Consider the following 22,267-nt stretch of genomic DNA (forward strand, 5'->3'; position numbering starts at 1 on the left):
GTGCTTTGTTGATTGCTAATCGAACATTCCTTTTGTCCTGGTCGCTTTCTCTTTGAGTGTCGTCATTTATTTTTTTCTTTTTTAGTTCTTTTAGTTTTTACCTTTTTTAGTTTTTTTTAGTTTTTTAGATGAAAATTTTTTTTAGTTTTTTCCTTTTTTTCTTTTTAGTTTTTTATTGGTTTTTACCTTTATGTTAGCTTATTTTTCAGTTTTTTCCTTTTTTTATTAGTTTTTAGTTTTTTTGTAGTTTTTGCCTTTTTTTAGTTTTTTCAGTTTTTTTTTAGTTTTTTATTGGTTTTTACCTTTATTTTAGCTTATTTTTCAGTTTTTTCCTTTTTTTTAGTTTTTTTTAGTTTTTAGTTTTTTTAGTTTTTTACCTTTTTTTAGTTTTTTTAGTTTTTTTTAGTTTTTTAGCTTTTTTATTTTTTTTATTAGTTTTTAGTTTTTTTTGTAGTTTTTGCCTTTTTTTTAGTTTTTTTAGTTTTTTAGCTTTTTTATTAGTTTTTAGTTTTTTTTGTAGTTTTTGCCTTTTTTTAGTTTGACAACTTATTTTTATATATATAGATAGTTTTTTTTTTTACTTATGTCCTGGTCGTCATTTATACTCCCTGTGTCCCGGTGCTTTGTTGATTGCTAATCGAACATTCCTTTTGTCCTGGTCGCTTTCTCTTTGAGTGTCGTCATTTATTAGTTTTTTCCTTTTTTTCTTTTTAGTTTTTTATTGGTTTTTACCTTTATTTTAGCTTATTTTTCAGTTTTTTCCTTTTTTTTAGTTTTTTTTTATTTTTTATTTTTTTTAGTTTTTTACCTTTTTTTAGTTTTTTTAGTTTTTTTAGTTTTTTAGCTTTTTTACTTTTTTTATTAGTTTTTAGTTTTTTTTTGTAGTTTTTGCCTTTTTTTAGTTTTTTCAGTTTTTTTTTTAGTTTTTTATTGGTTTTTACCTTTATAGTTTTTTTAGTTTTTTAGCTTTTTTATTTTTTTTATTAGTTTTTAGTTTTTTTTGTAGTTTTTGCCTTTTTTTAGTTTTTTCAGTTTTGACGTCACCTGATCCAGTTTTTTCAGGTGACGTCACCTGACACATCCACACATCCACAGACAGACAACTTATTTTTATATATATAGATAGATATATATATATATATATATATATATATATATATATATATATATATATATATATATATATATATATATATATATATATATATATATATATATATATAGGGATATATTAACAGGATAAGCTTGTTTTGGTTTTACTTGGTTGTTTTACATTTGCTGTTTTTTTTCATAGGCATGTATTTTGGGGGTGATACCTGACGCGGGGATGCCATGGATATTCTGTGGTAGCCACAACACTGTGCTGGGTAGAGAATTTAGAGTGGCGAAACCCTATATAGACCAGTGTATTCTCCTGATGAGCCCTTATGTTGGGTGTTGCCTCTGAATTATTTGTCTATATTATTTTTTCTATTGTTCGGTAAATGACGACTTATACTTATTGACGACATGACTGCCTGTCCATGGATTATTCTTTATGGTTGATTGTGTGTGGCTATACTGTTTGACCTATGTGATTGTATGGATGAGTAGGGTTAAGGCCTCATTCAAGTGCTGGTCTATATTAATCACTAATTTAGGAAAACAGTCTTCCTTTTCTCCTTCTGTCTCTTTTTTTTTTTTTTTTTTTTTTTTTTTTTTTTTTTTTTTGTGTTTGTGCTGTAGCATTGGTGATTTCTCTTTTCATGATATATATATATATATATATATATATATATATATATATATATATATATATATATATATATATATATATATATATATATATATATATATATACATATATATATATATATATCATGGCCACGAAAAAAAGTGGCGGGTGAGAAAAACATTGGACTTCTATAATAGGGGTGGGATAAAGTATTTGGACAGCGCAAAGTTCGAACACAATTATAATTTCATAATATGCAGGATAACTGTAGCTAACACATTTTACATACAGACCCTGCTATGCTATTCTTTACCCCATCCCCCTAATGCATAAATTTATAGTCCAAATTATGCAAGTTTAATACGTTCTGTCACCTGTCACTTTTGTTAGGGCTATAAAACCGGTTTTCTTAGATCTTGCATTTAAATCAAGAACTTAAGCGTGTTCTGAATAATTAGCAAGTAGAAAGTTGTCTGTGTTTTGTTTTTATGACTAGTTTGACCAACCCCCTCCAACTTACGTTAATTCTTTGGTTTGTAAAATGTAAAAAATACATTCAACATAATACCGTCGATCTTTATGAGTAGGGACAAAAAAAAGTTAAGCATTTGGTGTGCAAACTACCCACATCAACTAACTGTTGACTCTGGTATTTGGGGTTCTTTTCCTCGGCTTTCGGTTGAAATTGATACTGTCATCCGCTTAGCCAAAGGGATTACTCTGGGTAATGGATTCCTTCTACAAAACAAATTAAAAAGACCGCTTATCATCTTAATTAATTTGTTAGTGTAAAAAAGAGTAGAATTTAATTGGCGGTATTAAGCATGCATATGTATTTGGTTATTTGTATCTGTTTTCACTGTTTTATCACTTGCGAGTGTGAATTTTAGGTGTTTCATTTTACTCCTCTGTTTCCTGTGTAAAAGAATGCTTTTGAGAGTTTTGTGCGTGTTTTCATTACAGCTGCAGATGAAGGCAGTACCTTGACCCGGGTAATATTGTGGGTCCCACTTGGTCCATTAATCCATCACCAAGTAAGAGAAGAGCTCAATTTTACTAAAAAGCTGCTCATGAATCTTTTGATATTGCAGAATCTTTGGTTTCGCTTAAACTGTCCGGTTTAATGCGCCAAAAGACTTTTTGGAAGAAGGTTTTTGGAGAAAGACGTTGTATTTATATTTATGCTTCTGGGTGGCTATAGCCTCAGGGACATCACCTGATGAACAGCAGTATTTTCTCTTCATTCCAAAAAAAAAGGCCGTTTCTAGCCAAAATATTGTATCAGCTTTTGTTGATTGCTGTCCATCTACACACGATCACTTCTGATCTTCTGTAGGTTATTGAATGTTCCCGCCACCTGGCTCAAGTTCAGTTTAATTTTTTCAGTTTTTATTGGAGAAAGAATCGTGTGAACTTATATGAATATCTAAAACAAAAAATACATGTACGATTTTGGACACCCATCCCTCTACTCGGTTGCAAGGAATACAAAAGACGTGTTTCATTAAAAAAAAGATCTGAACCCTTTTTCTCGTAAAATTTTACACCGGTGGAGGGTGCTGGCCTTTTTGTGGATCTTCAGATGGATTTAGGGCAACTCTTTTCTATCTTTTTTTTGCTAATCTTATGCTGCGATTTGTTGTCTTAATTTAGTTGTAAATATCGTCAGTATTCTTCTTGTTTTTACTCACTATTACATTAATTACAATCATAAAAAAACAGTTTAAGAACGCGTGGGTATGTCCAAACAGATTTGGGGCTGGCCAACACAAAAATAGGCACAGAAAGCCAAGAGGGCGAGCGAGTTCGTGCAACAAAAAAGATGAGTCCTTTGAATTACTTTACTTGACTTAATGCTCCTGCCGACATGCTTCCGGCGTCGAGAGTGATGCTACATGGTGCCTCCATTTAGACCGGTCTCTTGCAAGGATGTGGACGTCCTCCTGAATATTTGCCATGGCTAAGAAGGCACCTGTCGTGTCCTTCCATCTGGTTGGGGGACGACCTCTTGGGCGTTTCAGAGATGTCAGGATTTCTGTAGAGGTGAAAGGTGTTGCACTCTTTCACACGGGGCCTCAGGGGTGCTAGATGCAACTTGAAGAAGGCCAAGGGCGGGCTGGCTAACAGAGTCCAGGTTTAGAACTGAAGAGAAGTGATCCTTCCAGGCAGACAGTTGAGCGCTCTCGTTAGTGAGAATATTTCCATCATTAGATGCGACAGGGCCTAGGGTGGACGGCTTTCCATCTTTAAGATCTCGAAGGTGTTTGTATAGAGCGCACGTGTCACCCTTTCTGGCGGCCTCCTCGAGATCGGCGGCCTTTTTCTCGGCGAACAGCTTTCTGTCTCTGTGTATGAATTTGTTTCTTACGCCATTTAGACGTCTGTAGGTAACCATGTCCTTCGCTAGGCGTGCTTTGCGGTGTTGTTCAATAACATCAAGAGTTTCCTGCGATATTCAGGACCTTTTTTCAGGGCTTCAGACGACCGATAGTACTTTCAGCCGAAAGCAATAAGCCATACTTGAATAGTTGCCATGCTTCTTCAGATTCTGAAGTTTGACCAAGACAGTATCCTTTGAATGGATTAAATAAAAAAAATCAGGTTTTTTAACTGCAAGTGAGGAGCGACATTAAAACTTAAAACGAACAGAAATTATTCCATATATGAAAGGGTTGTCCCCTCCTCAACGCCTAGCTCTTTACGTTAAAGTTTGACTCTTTGTCACAACTCTACTTTAGAAAAACAATAAAAAAAAACTTTAGTGTTAAGATTGAGACGTTGAGGAAGGGACAACCCTTTCATATACGGAAAAATTTATGTTCGTTAAGTTTTAATGTCGCTCATTACTTGCAGTTGAAAACTTGTTTGTTTTTTTTTTAATCCATTCAAAGGACTCATCTTTTTTGTTGCACAAACTCTCTCAACTTCTTTGCTCTCTGTGCCTATTTTTGTGTTCGCCAGCCCGAAATATGTTTAGACATACCCAAGTGTTCTTAAACTACTTTTTTATGGTTGTAATTAATGTTCTCTGCATAAAGAGATGCATAGGAGGGTCCTCCTCTATAATTCTTCCCTCCAATTTTTTTTTTTTTTTATAGAGAAATTACTGATAGAAGACGCGGTATTTTGGATGTTTATACAAAAGATCACACTCTCTTTGAAGTTTAAGCCCACTCCTAAAAGAATCTGTCACTGTCCCCTGTTGAGGCTCTGCACCTGTGGGTGTCATCGATCCAATTCTTTAAAAACTTGGCCATCTTTGATGACTCCTGAACACCCTTGGTGTTTCAACACCAAATGGTGGGGATCGTAGAATTTGTTTCCCTTGTTAAAAGTATCAAGATGTTTGGTTAGATGTACAAAAGTAAACTGAATATTTCCGGGGGAAATACCGGAAATAAACCGAAGAGGTAAATAGAAACGCCTTCATCCTATAGACAAGATCCGTCTTTTAAAAACTTGGACCTTCTGTCTATTCTCTTTGACAGTTTTGAAATGAAACAGAAACTAGTGCCGCTTTCTTATCATAAACCTCTGTTGTTTCTTACATCATTTTTCCCATCCGGCGAGACAGCATTCCTATCATTCTTCTCGATTTATTTATACGAATATTTTGATAATATTTATAATTCAAAATCAGAAAAAAAGTTTATCAAGCAATTTTGGTGAAATATTCGGCTCATGTGGTGTAATATTGACGTGTCTGATCTTCACTGTGTCATAAGGCATGTTTGCCACCAGGGAGGGATGGAAACCGCATGGTGATTAGGAGGCCATTAAAAGGACGTATCAAACGAGAAAAATGTGGAATACCTCTATTTAAATCCTGGAGAAAGCAGTACTTCTGGCAACACTTGTCTTCCTTTATACGTTCTAAGACCACATTGGCTATACATGACTTATGAAACAAAGAAAAGAAAAGATATAATAAATGAAAAATGAAATCAAATAGGTGAGAGAAAACGAGGATCTATGAGAACGAAAACAAGCAAATATTTCGACAAGCACCTCTGCCAAGTTGTCCTCGGTGCTTAGAAAAGACAAACAACAAAGACAAAATCTAACCTTTTGAAGTGAATTCTACAAGAAGAGAAAAGATATCCCTTTTGTGTCTTTCTGAGCACTGAGGACGACTTGCTGAGGGTCTTAGTCTAAATATTTGCTTGTTTTGTTTTCATGGTTTGCTACTGGCTGACAAAATTCTCGTTTTTTACACCTATTTTTTCATTTATTGTATCCTTTCCTTTCTTTGTTTCTTATTGTCTCCTTTTGGAAATTTTTCTGGAATCACTCTTGAGAAAAGCCGTGCTGTAGTGTCGATTAATAAGCCAAGTATATTAATTAGACAATTTAGAATATTAATTAGACTTAAACAAAATAAGAGAACGTACAAATATTGGGGCTTTAATCTGAAGATAGTATTTACAAACAATAAGCAATATTCAGTCAATTTTAACATTCTTTTCATCGACTATTTTTGAAGTGTTTGCTTGTGAGGTAAATAATCTTGACCCCTCCCCAAGGCCATACTCAGAAGGGGGTTACTGGGTTTGGATCTACTCGAAATTTTGTATGGTTTGTAAAATAATTGATGTGTTTTTTAAAGTTTTTTGTACCCCCCCCCCGAAAAAATTAAATATTCCCTCCCCAAAATACCCCACCACTGAACAAAATTATGGGTACATCCTTGCCTTCTTCCCATCATGGCACTTTACACAAGCAAGAAAAGAAGAGCTTCCGAAATTTCTAAAAATAAGTTAGTTAACTTAATTTCCGTTAGTATGACAGGCACATTTTAAAAGACAAAATTTCTATCAAAGGAAGGGTCAGATGCTCAAAACATTAATTTCTATTTACTGATGTTCATATGTTCTTGCATATTAATATGGACCCCCCCCCCGTCTGTGAATTCATATTATGACGCGTCATCCAGCCTGTTTTGATGTAAAATTTTCAACGTTACCAGACCTTTGTCAGGCTAAATTATTCGTTCATCCTCTGCTAAAAAAAAAAAATTAATTAAATAACCAAACATGGGAAAAGGTGACAGATTTTAGGTGGCCAGGGGCCTTTTCTAAATGCTCTGAGCAGTTTTCGTTTGTGAACTGTCAATGAAAAATAGAAATGGAAGACCTGCCTGCATTAAACATACAATTTATTATGTACAAAAATATATCATCTGAACTATGTATTTCACACAAGAACTGACATGTTGTACACACACACACACACACATATATATATATATATATATATATATATATATATATATATATATATATATATATATATATATATATATATATATATATATATATGCGTACGAAATTCTTTTCTTAACTAGGGGAATAATCCTCTATTCCGCTTCGTTATAGCTACAATAATGGGGGCATATATCCTGATAAGGTAGATGCCTCTGGCTTGGAGAACGAAATCACAAGATAAAGAAATTTAGTAATTAAGCGTTGTCAAAAGTCGCTTGTCACAATGACACATAAAGCAACACAATAAATTTATTTGTGGTAGCCTATTGGCTGAGTTATCCATAAATTGAATGATAACTTTTCTGTTATATTATACAATGTGATATGATGTGATTTTCTGTGATATGTGAAAATGATAACTTTTCTGTTATATTATACAATGTGATATGATGTGATTTTCTGTGATATGTGAAAATGATAACTTTTCTGTTATATTATACAATGTGATATGATGTGATTTTCTGTGATATGTGAAAATGATAACTTTTCTGTTATATTATACAATGTGATATGATGTGATTTTCTGTGATATGTGAAAATGATAACTTTTCTGTTATATTATACAATGTGATATGATGTGATTTTCTGTGATATGTGAAAATGATAACTTTTCTGTTATATTATACAATGTGATATGATGTGATTTTCTGTGATATGTGAAAATGATAACTTTTCTGTTATATTATACAATGTGATATGATGTGATTTTCTATGATATGTGAAAATGATAACTTTTCTGTTATATTATACAATGTGATATGATGTGATTTTCTGTGATATGTGAAAATGATAACTTTTCTGTTATATTATACAATGTGATATGATGTGATTTTCTGTGATATGTGAAAATGATAACTTTTCTGTTATATTATACAATGTGATATGATGTGATTTTCCGTGATATGTGAAAATGATAACTTTTCTGTTTTTCTGTCTGCTTCAGGTTGTTCGTCATGGGTGACGAAACTCGGATTTGATGATGGGGAAAAAGTAATTAATTTGTTGAAACAACCTAGAGCAAAGCATCCCCTATAGACAAGCGATATTATTGCGTGTTTTGAATTTGACTCGGCTATTTATTGGAATTTTTAGTTCGTTTTGAGTTTCATTTATTTACTGTTAGTGATTTATGGTAGTTTTACGCTTGGAAGATTATTTGACTTTAGTTTTTCTCATTCTTGGCTTAATGGAGAGCTATTTACTTTTCAATGAAAAACTTGTCTTGTGGAAAAAGTTTTTTAAATTAATTTCTGTTCGTTTTTTATTGAGATAGTCTTTTTCTTTTACAAAAAAAAATTGTACATCTTTTCAGTTTTCTTCTATAAGAATCCGCAGTATGGGTTGCTATTTGTCTTTTGGAGAAACTTTTTCAAGAATTTTTAATCCCGACAAAAACAATATTTTTAAATTTAATTGTGTAGCTTCTGAAGATGGCCTGAAAAATAAAACTTAATATCATTCCCAAAAGATTTTATCTATGCTGTTTGACAACCTTGGTACACTTACACTCTTTTATTTATTTAAATTGTAAGAACAGAAGTAGTAATAGAAGTATCTCCAAAAGTTTCATCTTTAATACCCCCAGTCGTTCTCGATATTTTGCTGAGGTGTCTTATTGGCAACCATTTAACACAATGCCTTTTGATTTATTTTTAGAGCAAAGTTTAGTTTTTAAAGTATGATGGGCCAAATGCATAGTTGTGGGTGTTGACATGCCTATACCCCTAAAGACAAAATGGCTGTCTCGTAATTTTGACTGGATGCGTTTGGAAAAATGAATGAGCTTGAGAGAAGGGCTGCTTGCACTCCAATCTCTTGTTATTCTTAGAAAGAGCACCAGACACTCGCAATTGGAGTACAAGGGAGAGGACTTCCCCCTTGATATATCTAATAAAAACATTTTAAACAATTAAATACAAAGTAAAAACATTTTAAATGTATTTTGTTTTCTGTAAGGTGCAAATTATGTTCTTGTCTTGAGAAAGGATGGCGGTTGTGAGCCCTACTCATGTTAATTTTTGCTCGTTTTGACTTTGACTCGGTTATTTATTGTGTGATTTAAATAAAAAAATATTTTTAAAATGGTTTTAGTTTTTGACTTTAATATTCTATTCTGTTAATTGCTCCAAAGTCGTCTATTCCATATTCCAGGTACACCTAGAATATTTTTTGGGCAGGGGCCTTCTGGGGGTAATAACGATAATGAGTTTTATTTGTTAACTTTAGTAAGGAATATCGAAAAGTTTAAGACAATAAAAGATTTTTTTATTGTTGCGGCATTGCTATTTTATGGGAATCAATGTAACTTGAATATGATCTCAGGAGAGTCCAAACTCTGAGCCCCCCCCCGTCCTAAGTACGTTCTTGCCGTATTTAATGTCTTATTGGGCAGAAAAATTTAAATCTAAGCACTTTTGACTAAGATCAGTTAAGCATTATGACTAAGAACAGAATGATAATCCAAGGGGATTGTTGTAAGATCAAAGAAGTAAGATGCAAGTAAATTTGGGTTAGACAAAAAGGGATTTATTTTGAATTATTAGCTAAGTTTGTCACTTCTCTGGTTAAAGATTGGCTAACAAGTTAACATCTTTTGATTGTGGGGAATTCCCTCGACTCACAACGGCTCAAAACTAAATTTGATGTCTTTTGTAATCAAACACTTTTTCGTAACGAGCTGTAAGTAAGGAGCGACTCGGCCCATTATTAACCGGAACTCTAGAAAAGACAATCTTGATAATAATAGATAAGTCAAAAGAATTGGATTATTTTTTTTTTTGCCGATTCCTAAATAAGATTCATTGACCTTAATGTTACCCATGAAAAGCAACGATCCTATGAAAATTTACCTGATTTTCGAAAAAGGGGGGAAACCTGCGCCAAAAGTCAAGAAATGTTATTGAAAATTGCGCAATCAGTTTAAGCGCTCGTCTTTAAAAATGTGGAATTCCGTATTTTTGCCAGGAGAAAGATTACGGTTGCATGTCTATTATTATTTTTTTTTCTTTGTTCATCCCAGGGGTGATCGTATAAAACTAATGGTCGTATAGGATTGGGAGAATGCTCATCTCAATGGAAACTAAAAGTTCTAGTGCCCTTTTTGAGTGATCCGAAATGGAAAAAATATTATGTATATGAAGGGGGTTGTCCTGCTCTTCACGCTAAAGATCAGCTTTTTTCCCAATTATTTAAGAACGACTCCTGAAATACAACGGTCTTTTAATTAGAATCATAGCGTGAAGAGCGGGGTCTAGAGGAGGACATAGCCCCCCTCATATTCAGAATAAAATCTGTTCGTTTGAAGTTATAATGTTAATCCTTATTTTCATTCAAGGCCGTATCCAGGGGAGGGTTAGGGGGTTTTAAATTCCTCCCTCCTCTCCGAAATGTTTATCCAACTCGTTAAAACGTGACAAAAATGAATATAAACAAATGTTTATTGCGTTTAAGGTTTTTTCGACCCCTCCCTATGAAAAAATCCTTTTTCTACTTTTGTGTTGACTCCGAATAAATAAAATTCATTAGTTTTAAATTAATTTGCTGAATTGATGCTTATTTTCAATATCTTAATACTTGTGCAATTTTTTTAACCACTAAAACTTCATCTCGAACATTACTAGTTCGAGATCAAGTTGTTCGAGATCGAGTCGTCCGTTTTCTCATCTCACTGTAACACTTGCATAGAGTTTGAATGTAATGAGAGATTTAATCCCTTTAATTCCACATATTTTGGTGTTGAGTACATTCTTGCGAAAGTTTTTGGTATAAAAACTTCGTTGCCCCCCCCCCCCAAAAAAAAAAAACCTTTTTAGTACCTTTCACGGTGATGAAATTTGTGACCCCTCAAAACAAAGAATTGACAGTTATTTCTGGAATAATTATTCACTTTTTTCTGGATATTTTAATCAACAGTCTATTTAATTATAAATTCCATCATCTAACGCACTTCCAAAATTATAAACTTGAATTAACTCAGTAAACTCATGTAACTCAGTTAACTCTGACTTTGGTATTTAAGAATATTTTCCAAATTTAAATTACTCTCGTCATGCGGGAAAAGTTTTCACGGGGTTTGAGGAGAATTTCCATATTAAAATGAATCAATGAATCAATCAATTTATTTATAAACCCATCTACAAAAAAAAAAATGGCGGAACGCCCTTAAGATGGAGCAATAAGAGAAAAAAAATAAAAAAAGCTACAAATAAATACAAATCAACACAAACAAACAATTAAATAAGTAATTCTGACCATGGGTGAGACACTATCGACATAGAAGAACGAAAATATATCTTTTTCGACTCTTTGCAAATGTATGTCTAATCAAAAGAAATAATTGGGTAACTGCATATGAGTGAAAAAGGCCTTAATTCAGAGGAGAAGATCCATTTAGTGTTTTTAGTCCTGAATTTTGAGTGCTTTGTATTTCATTTTCCTATTTTGTATTTGTGCTAAGGTCTTCTAGCTTTGAATACATTTATTTATCTATTATCACTATAATATTTTTGAAAAAAATCTTAATTTCATGAAGAAAGTAAAATTCTAATCATTGTGGTGTTCCAGTGCTGAAAGCCAGTTTTCTAGACATTACTTTTTGCTTCCCTACAAATGCTCCATTAGAATACTCCATAGAAAGGAATCAACTTGTCATTCTTATAAAGAGGACTATGCAAAAGTAAAAGACACCAATTAAAAGAAAAAACTGCTAAAATTAGCTCATGTGCAAAAACCCGTAGTCGCATCCGTAATTTAGGATTATAATAGGATTATAATTTAGGATCTTTTGGAATAGCTTTTGAATATAGCTAGGACTTATATACCATTAGCTAGTACTAATATACCAGTTTGGATGCATGGAGTAGAAATGGAAATACAAAATGTCTCACGTTGCATGAAATTAAAGAAAAAAAACAACTGAATTCCAGAAAACCTGAGTGTGGGAATGACGAGAAAAAGCCCAGTTGCTACAAACCCCAGTTGTACAAACAATTTTGCATGATATCTTTTTGAATAGCTTTTGAATATAGCTAGGACTTATATACCATTAGTATATACCATTAATATATAAGTGAAAACTTACATGTTAAAAATCACCATAAAAATGCAATTCTTTTGGTATATCTATTGGTATCAATATTCTCGTTTTTTATACTTCCGGTTACTATTGAGCCTGGTCACTCCGTATCTTAGTCGCATCCGTAATTTAGGATTTCGTTGTATCAGCCGGATTGTTGTTAGTTTTTATTTTCGTTAACTTGATAATATCTTATAAATTTTACTTTCATTAACGATAGGTCATTGACACGAAATGGTTGACCATTCATAATTTTTTTTTTTTTATTCTGCACTCTGGGTGTGATATGGGCAAGTCAGACACTTACCGTGAGTCCGATCACTGGAATATTTTCGTCCCAATCATTATCAGTCTCCGTTGCCTATTATGAAGCTTATGTGCCTGCTTTTTAACAGTATATAATGAGCAACTAGAGGTCTCTAGTGGCTATACTAACTCATTTGTGGCGATAATTGTCTATCTGCCCTTTGGCTATTTGCATGAGGAAAGGTGATCATCAAATTAATTTTTTGAATTTTTAGAACAAGATTCTTTTAAATTCACATTTTTCATAAAGATGCTGACATCAGTGCCGTGTGCAGCACAAGTCAAATATCCCCTTCCCTTTATTCACCCAGCGATCTTAATCAGGTATAGAGAGTAACTTATAACAATGGGATGACTGGCGGAATTTATAAAGCTTTATTATATCAACAATAGTTCGTTAACTTTTTGGGATGATTTGCCATTTTTGTGTTTAATGGTGTTTCAATTTCTGCACAAGAGATGTATTGGGGAAAATAGACACGTATCGTGAATACTCTACAGGGATAGTGTGTAGAAAACTCCGAGTGTTCCTGCCGACTGGAAATAGTTATTATCAAGCTGCTTAAGAAAGGCAGAACATTCTATAATTGGTGAGGTATTACACTGCAATCGGTAAGGAGTAAAGTCATCTGTTAGTTATGGTGGAGCCGTATTTAGTCGAAAGTTATCCAACACTGAAAGTGGATTATGTGGGGAATTTATATTAATTTTGAGCAATCTCGTGGATAGCAGATTCATGCTGTTATTTCTTTTACTGAATCTTCGAAGGCATTCGGTGTGGTTCAATCTGTAGAGAAACTTGTATCAGTCTGGATCATGGGATTTTTGTTTGCCTGACAATATTTCTGCATGAATGTTGAATTATATCAAAATAAGCTATTGTACCTACGGTTTGAGGTCCTACTCTTGAATAGTCTGGTGATCGCCAAGGATATGTCTTGTCCCTGTCTCCAGTTCTGTTATTTCCTTTGAATACGTAACTTTACAAGAAGAATTCATTTCAATTAAAGCTGTCTACTTTGTCACTGTGATTTTGTTGGTAATATTGCCCTCCCACTCCAGTTAAAAGAGGAGCGGTCGCGAAACACTACAAAGCTCTCAAATGAAGCGGTACTGCAGCTCTCGAGAGGCCATTGCTGATAGGTGCCGTCGTTGAAAGACTTTGGTTGAAATAACTAGTCATATGACTACTGGGCTTTTAAAATAAATCTCGTATCCAAGAATATTGGATATATCCTGGTGGCCTTTTAAAATATTCCCGAACACGGGAACACATTGTGCTGTCTAAATTCCACCTATACTAGAAACTACTGACGAAAATTTCCAATTTGAAAGAGCTCCTTAAGAATGGTTGAAAAAAACTATCATAACAATTCTGGATATTTCGGCCTAAATATGTAAGTGTTTCTATGCTTGAGACTTTAATCTCTTTTTGATGTTTTGTTAGTCCTGACTACGCTTGAAAAAAACGGATACCTTCCCCCAGTTTTACAACATAAATTTCTGTTATTCGTCAATATTATCAAACATTCTTGGGTAACCAACTGTAACTAAGGAGTGACTTGACTTAATAGTAACCAAAATTTAAAAGATGGAATTTTTATATCAATACATACATCAAAAGAATGAGTATGTTATGCTGATTCCAAATATGTAAGATTCACCAAGTTTAGTTTTATCCATCAAAAGCTACGAGCCTAAGAAAATTTGCTTGGTTTTGAAAAGGGAGGAAACACCCTTCAAAAGATAAGGAGTCTTAATGAAAATCATATCATCAATTTAAACGTATCAGAGAACCCTACTGTAGAAGTTTCAAGCTCCTATGTACAAAAACGAGGAATTCTGCATTTTTTTGCCACAAGAAAAATCACAGCAGCGATTTTATTTTTTTATTCATTAATTTATTTATTTTTGTTTTTCCTAGGGGTGATCTTATCGAAATAATGGTCCCAGAAGATTGGGAGAGTGTATGTTCGAACAGAAATTAAAGTTCTAGTGCCCTTTTTAAGTGACCAAAAAGACTGTAGGGCAAACCCCCCTCCCACGCCTCTTTTTTCCAAAGTCGTCCGATAAAAATTTTTGAACGGCCATTTTGTTCAATATGGTTGAAAAATCTAACAACGATGCCCTTAGGGGTAACATTACCCTCCCCCACAGCCCGAGGGAAAGGGCTGTAAGCTATGAAATTTGCCCATTGTTTGGGTATTTTATTTGCTATTGGGAAGTATACGGACATTTCTTGAGGGATTTTGCGCTTGATGAGGTTTTTCCGTGGGGAGGGAAATTTTCGGGAGTGGACTTTCCAGGGAAACTTAAACTAGGGGGAGGGGATTTGAAAGAATTTCTGTACGAAATTATTTTTATTTGTCCTACTTTTTCTTCGCCAGCTCAATCTTGCATGTGGAAATGTTCCGGGAAAATTTTTCAGCAGGTTTGTATTTCCGGGAAACAATTTTTACGAAAGGGGGAATTTTCAGAGTAATCAGAAAAAACTGTTAAAAATTAAAATCTTTTTCAAATGAAAGTATTCTAAGGAGAATTTTTCAGGCTGAATCGTCCGCAAGAAATTTCGCGTGGGGGAGTTTCAGTGAGGATGAAATTCTCCGTAGAAATTTTAAGGGGGGGGGGAGTTTCCCGTGAGAGGAAAGAATCTTCTGTGGAGAGTGAGCCAGATTTACTGGCATTATCTAAAAAACAATAAGAAATTAAATTACAAAATATTTTTTTTCAAATGAAAGTAAGGAGCAACATGAACACTCAAAATAAACAGAAATTATCCCGTATATGAAGTGGTTCCCCTCTTTTCACGATAAAGTTTAATTGTTGGTCCCAATTCCTAAAGGTCCCAATTTCTCCTGAAACACAAAGGCCGTTAAATTAGAATAGAAAGCTTTTTTTAAAAGTGCCAAAAACTTTAGCGCGAAGTACAAGGTATTGAGGAGGCGACCCCTTCATACAGGGAATAATTTCTGTTCGTTTTGAGTTTTAATGTTACTCCTTACTTTCAGTTGAAAAAACTTGTTTTTTATTTAACACTATTTTAAATGTATATACTACAGGAGCTGAATGTAGGTATTCAGTGAGGATTTTACGCTTTTCTAAAAAAAGATAAGGGATAAAACGATAAAAAAGATGAGGTAAGATAAAAAGATAAGATAATAAAAACATAGGGAAAAAAGATAAGGCTGAAAATCCTATCACTGGAAAAAGTCATTTGATGTACTACTTGAAATTTCCATACGCACCACCACCTTTTTTGGTGTGTGAAACCTCTGGTCTTTATACCTAAAAAAAAAAGTAATTAAACGCTTGGTGTAGAATATCATTCAAAACAAAAGGAAGGGAGGATTCACTCTCTTGTTAAATAGCTCTTTTTGAAATTATTAACTTAGTTCTCGAGAACCATGGCCTCCTCCTTCCCCAATGTGATTCTTGGGTATTGCAGTATTAAAATTCTGATGTATATGAAGTTTCACCCTGATAATATAAAGTAGAGATTCAAGTCAAAAAACTTAAAACTGGACAATTGACTACTAACTCAAACGCTTTTGTGAATGTATTGCTATTGTAAATTTCAAATGAATATTAAGGCGAAATACTTATAACGATATAAAAAAGCCAGGTTTTCGGAAAAAAACTCGCTTAAAAAAACCTGGTTATTTAATTGTTGAAAAGACAATCAAATATTCCTTATTCCAATAAAATTCATCGCTATTGCCCTGTAGATTCCTATAATTTAGTATGGGGAGGGGAGGGGAGATGAACTAATTTGTCGAAGGCTGTGCCAAAGGATCCCTCATGAAAATGTGTTCTTATAGACACACTCTTTAAGTTCTAGACTCTCCGGGAGAAGATTGATACACCCACCACCCCAACAAAAGACATTAAAGATATTTGCCAGGGTATATTTGTAGAGTACTGAATTTTAAATTGCCAAGATGAGTAACCTTATGTTAAAATAAAATTAAGTCCCAAAGCTGTGAATATGTATAGCCTATAGACAAATGTTTTGAAGGCAATTCAATTGATGTTTTAGTGGTTTAGTGACATGATGAAAATGCCGGATAAATGTTTTTACTAGCCGAAATCGGCCTTGCCAAACCTGCCCAGGACTGTTGCAATGAAATCCTGTTAGGTCTACTTACATTTCTGATGACATTTAGTCTTGTGTACGAGAGAAAACCCAAAACCCGGCTCTGATCTTTTAACAAGATTTAGTTCAATAATTGAAGATACAAACTGTTCATATGATTTTCGAAGTTAATGATGCTATGCGTAAAAATACACTACCAGATTTTTTGTGGGGGGGGGAGTGAGTTGTCGATTTTTCCAAAGGTGTTTCGTTGTTAGGAGGATATCAGAAAGGTTTTTGTGGGAATGCAAATTAAAACTTGTTAAAACAGTATTTTAGACCATATTTTTCTGGTTAAAGACTAATCTTAGCTAGTAGATAAGGTAAATATTTTTGTGAGGTAAAATAGATCCATTTGTATCTAGGTATTTGGAAATGATCCCAATTAGAAGACCAAAGATTCATAAAAGGGGCAATATTTTCTAGCGTTCTGTAAAAATAGGACAAAAGTTTCTTTTTTTCAAACTGGTGTTGTTCCTTCTCCCAGAGCCATTCAAAATTGGAAATGGTGACCAGGGCAGCCTCCCCGGGTGCTATGGATGGGGTGGGGATGCCGCGGCTAGGGTGTTGGCCACTTTGATTCGGCCTTTTGTAAATATTTGTTTTCGGGACGGGAGTGCTGTAATTAATTGTTCCCCGTTAACCACCAACCCAAAGGTACGGCTCTGCCCTCTCCCTCAAAGTTAAATGAGGTTTGCCTTTGTTGAACAATTTTCAGATATCTGTCTTGTTTGGGTATCTATAAGGGTTCTTTATCTTTTTTTTTGTCTTGTTTGTACAAAAAATTCTCAAGGACCGCCTCATTTGCACCCCACCCCGCAAGCAAACAAAAAATCAATTATCTAATATTCCTGAGAAGATAGAATAGCTGGTAGTAGGGAATGGTAAAAAAGGGAATAATGAAAGAGAGAAAACAGTAAAAATTGCTAAAAAATAGTTACCCCAAGTCGTTCACAAGACGTCAATTTAGTGGCAAAAATTAATTATTAAGGTTATCCCAAACACTGTTAAATTAGATCTATACCAGAACATTGTGGACCACTAAAAGTCATAGAAAACTTGATTGCAGATTTTGATTAAACGTTAAACTTCACTTGTACAATTCAATTTTGAAAAATATTGATTTGTTTTTTAGCCATTTGTCAACATCTCTTGCTTTTTTAATAATACTTTTATGTGTGTTTTAGATAGCTTATGGTTGTTATAATATTCTGGGAGGAAATGTTCAAGCTACGTCAAGGGTTGCCGACTCTCTGAAATTGTGTACATCGGGTGGTGTGTGCCAAGAGTGCTAAGCGTGGCAAACCTGCCAAGAGTGACGGAACTCTGGCAAGCGTAGTGGAACCGTGCGGTACACATGGCGTTATGAGGTTTGCATCAGGTGGCGGGACAGCAACCGCTCGAGTTTCGTTATGTTCGGTTCCCTAAATTGTATGACTCGTCCTAATAATAAAAGGCTCGGGCAAATTTCACTGGGAGAGGGGGGCTAAGCGTTCAAAACTGTATAGGGGGGAGAGAACTTGAAGAACTACTTTCATCGCTCAAAAACTAAATTTTCCAATAATAAGTTTGCATTCCTTGCATATTTGTTTATTCTCCATGAGATGAATACAATTGCCAGACTTACCTGCCCACCTTGCGTATGCCCTTCCCTGCAAAAATTCCCCAACCATAATCAGACAATTTGCCTTTACAATTTTGTTTTCCTGGATCTTTTATAAATACAATGAACGGAAAAAAAGAGAAAAAGAATAAGATGTACATAGAATTTAATAAGAACCCATAACCATGTTAATTCAGATTTACCAGAATATTTGTTAATGGTTCATTTAGCTTTTTGAATAAAATTGGGACATACTGCCGTCTACCAACTTTCATCATCTGTTTATGTGCAATGCTTAATATATTGGCTAATTAGTCCTATAATTAGTTTTTGATTTCTCTAAGTTTTTTTAGGTCACTGTTTTTATGCTTGATCAGAAAGTTAAAAGAAGTAAAAATGCCTCTTGCTGATGGTGATGAATCTTTACAGCTTCGCATGGATTTTCCAAGCACTTGGGAGGATCTTTATGGTAATGTCTTTTAAATTTTATGAAACTGGGGGACGTAGTTTTACTTATTTTTTTGAGACAGATAATTTTTTTTTGGGGGGGGGGCTGTTTCGCAGTTTTTGTTAACTTCAGGACCAAAGGGGAGAGGATTCGACCTTCCCCTCTAGAACCAATCCTGGAATGGAACAAGGGGTTATATTTTTGTTTAAAATGTGCGTGGCCGCATGGTGTACATAGGTGCATGGAGGTTGAGCCCCCTGAACCAAAAGGTTCAGGAGGCTTTTGGGCTCATATCCCCCAAAATCTCCAGAGTTAAAGGTTTTTCCCATGATTTTTCATATATCTTGCATAAAATACTCTCGGTCTCTCTGGAAAAATCCCTCCACGGAACAGAGTCCTGTGCACACGTCCGCCTCCAATCCAATCTTTGGCTCTACCTGCGAATGTATCCCCTATTCTATGTTTTGTCTTCAGTCTGTTATTACCCCGTTGACAAAATGTCCTTTTAACTTTACCCAAGGACTAAGATAAGTTGCTTTTTCTATTTTAGCACCAATCTTGTTTTTTTGTATATTTTAAAGCATAGGAAAGCTTTAGTTTGTTTTAAATATTTGGGAAGATGCTTGTCTAGAGGAAAGTCTTTTCTACTATTTATTTTCCTGTTGGTGCAAGATTAGGAAAAAGATCGGGCAAGAAACCGCCCTTGATATGATCTCTGGGGTTGCAGTCCCACACCCCCTAAAGAAAAGCTTAAAAAAACTATAAATTTGGATCTGATCTAGTGCATAATAAGAAGTCCTAGGCTATCTTATGGAAACTTAATACCAAGGCCGTATTCAGGAGTGTGGGGCTAAGGGCTTTGGCTCCTTCCCCGAAATGTTTGACCGACTCGTAAAAACGCAATAAAAATACATAAATAACACATTTTTGATGTATTTTTAAAATTCTTCTTTGACCCCCCACCTCCCGAAAAATGTCCCCTCTCCGAGCAAAGGTCCTGGATACGGCCCTGATTGATATACATGCTCCTTTTACTTAGAAATGTGTTCACAATGCCAATGGTTAGTGTTTTTTTTTTTTTTTTTTCAAAAATTAAACCCTATAAAGAATACTGATGAATCAATAGATCAGAGGTAATTTATCAATAGATCAATCAAGATCTCATCTTTGAACTTTTGGGTCTGCCAATTCACACAATTATTGATGATATCCATAAATAAATATTAAAATTTTACCTGAAATTGCAATCTGTTTTGACTTTTATGTTTGTACCTTTGTAGAATGTGGGATTTCGCTGGTTCTGCAATTTGCTTCAAGGGTCCTTTTTTCTTTAAACTATAAAATGCTGAAATTTCAGTTATCCTTCGAAAAGTTAGTTTCCTCTCTTGATTGTTTATTTCAGTATATCCGGTAATGTAATTCAGTTTTTCAAAGCCAAACTCGTACTAACAAGAAAATCAGGAGGTTTTAGTTATAACCTTTTGTAGTAAAGGTGATTTAGACACTTTCCAAATCCACAACAAAAATCGAACAATTTTGAAGATTTTCTACCAAGGCCGCATCTAGGGGATTACCGGGTTTGACCCCCTCACTCTCAAAATCTTCTAAAAAGATAACAAAATGCATATAAATAAATTTGTGACGTATTCTTTTAAAATTTTTGTGTCCCCCCCTCAAAAAACATCCTGGTTATGCCATTGTTTGTTAGGTATTTTTGTATATTTCATTCTTCAATTCTTTTCAAATGTAGTTCTTAATGACACATCTGGAAGACCCTGGTTCTATGAGCTTTCAATGTTGAGGAAACTGTATCTAAAGATTGAAAATCTTTGCATAAGTAGATAAAATGGAAAAAATATTCTGTTGGCCACCTCTCTGTTATAAAATGCTTTATTTTTGCACTGTTTTTGCGATTATTTTTTTTTCACGCTACATAAATTACGGTGAAATTTACTTGAAATCTAACTTTAAACAAAATGATGATCCAAACAATGATTTGAAGTGGACAATTGACTCATTGGTTTCAATTGGGGGGGGGGGGGTACTGTAACCTCAAAATTGTTTACTCGTCCCCCTTTCGATCTTAAAAATACCTTTCTCGGTATTTTCTTTGAAAATGTTTCTTTTCGGTACTTTCATTAAAAAAACAAACAAGAACCCCCTAAATTTTTGAAGAATACACTTTTGCCTCCCTCCTTCCTAATTCCTGTCATTTGACGCCACTGATTTAACTCACTTAATGTTCAGAGTCACGATAGGGTATTTTTAGCTTTTGGGCGTATTATATTTCAAATAAATTATATATCAACACTTAAGTTGCTAATTAAGCGTTGACCAGCAAAATGTTTAGCCATTAATAAAATTTAGTCAAGTTTCTATAGGTTAAATTTTTTTTTTTACCATGATATGTTTATAGCTTCTAGGCGTGTCCTCCTGTTTAGATATCAGTTAGTTACCCGTTAGACTGCTTCACAACACGAGCCACGGCCAGGGTTGTCACCCCTAGTGATGTATTGCTATTTCTAGGGATTTTTTTATATTGTCTAAAGAACAAAAAAGTCACTTAGCAGTAAAATCACTAGATTATTGAAGAAAACTACCAAAATCTACTGATTTTTATTTTCACCGGGTGGCAACACTGACCACGACTGTTGCTGTACTAAATACACGTAGAAACATTTCCCCAGATTTGAAGTTGTGAACATACAAGCTGAATTTGACGACTTTTCAAGCCCAACCCTGATGAAACACTCCCTCTTTTATATAAAACCATTAGAAAAGACAAAAAAGGCGCCCGTTGTGCTTAAATTGACTTGGTTTCTTTTTATATTAAGTCTTCAGTTAATTTTCCTCTCCTCCTCCCCTTGGGCGCTTCCATGTAAAAGAAAGAAGTAGATGTGTAATTCAGATTTTTCGAATTTTAGCAAACACATGCATTATGAATTATTGAGTAAGTGCCAGGGACGTATGCTGGACTTTATTCTAGAAAGGGAGAAGGTGAATTCAGAGTTTTGGGGAGGATGTGAAGGTGAAGTTTTGGAGACAGGGAGGCGGTGATATTTAAGAGAAAGGGGGGCCCAAATTCTAAATGATGCCAAATAACGATATTAGGCGAACAATATACAACAGTAAGCGGTAAACGTAAAAATTATGATTTCCGGGGGTGTTTAGAGGTGAAATTCCTCCTCTCTCCGTCAAAGATTACATACTTTCAAGCCCCCCCCCCCTCCTGCTGCCTTGTCGTAAGCTTTTTGGGATCTTTTTCCAGAACATCTTCGTCTGTATTCATGGAAGGGCTTTAGAAAAAAAAACTTTTATGTTGAAATGCTTAAAAAAAGCTTTTTCGCATGCTGATCAATGGTGTACGTTATGCAGTTAGTGATCTCCTGTTCGATACTTTCGGCCAGGAGTGCAATGTGTTGTTGGGGGCAAACCATTCGACGCTCCCTGTGTTTTCCCCCAGATTTCTTCAAGTACTCATTATGAGCTGGGTTGACTCCGGCTGAGCTTACAGAGTCACACCATTAACCCCCGTCTCAAACTGAATAACCAGCGACTCCGGGAATCAGCTGAAAAGGGCGAGGACTCCGCTCTATTATATACTTATTGGCAGGCAACTAAATTACATGAGGGGGAGGGGTACAGATTCATACTGAACAATTTGTTTTAGGAGGTGTGTACTACTAACAAAATAACCCAATTATATATAAAATATTAAAGCTTAGG

The 22,267-nt window shown here is 34.4% G+C and overlaps 1 protein-coding gene across 1 annotated transcript in view; it reads left to right on the top strand.

Moving 5' to 3' along the window:
* The window catches only part of LOC136027117 (uncharacterized), a 206,140-nt gene that overhangs the window by 5,342 nt on the left and 178,531 nt on the right, over positions 1–22,267 (top strand). The window contains exon 2 of the mRNA XM_065704071.1: positions 18,447–18,562. Within this exon, the coding sequence (XP_065560143.1) occupies positions 18,490–18,562 (73 nt within the window). The 5' untranslated portion in view covers positions 18,447–18,489. The remainder of the gene's footprint in view (positions 1–18,446; positions 18,563–22,267) is intronic.

Source organism: Artemia franciscana, chromosome 5 (genome assembly GCF_032884065.1).
Source record: "Artemia franciscana chromosome 5, ASM3288406v1, whole genome shotgun sequence".
NCBI classification, from domain to species: domain Eukaryota; kingdom Metazoa; phylum Arthropoda; class Branchiopoda; order Anostraca; family Artemiidae; genus Artemia; species Artemia franciscana.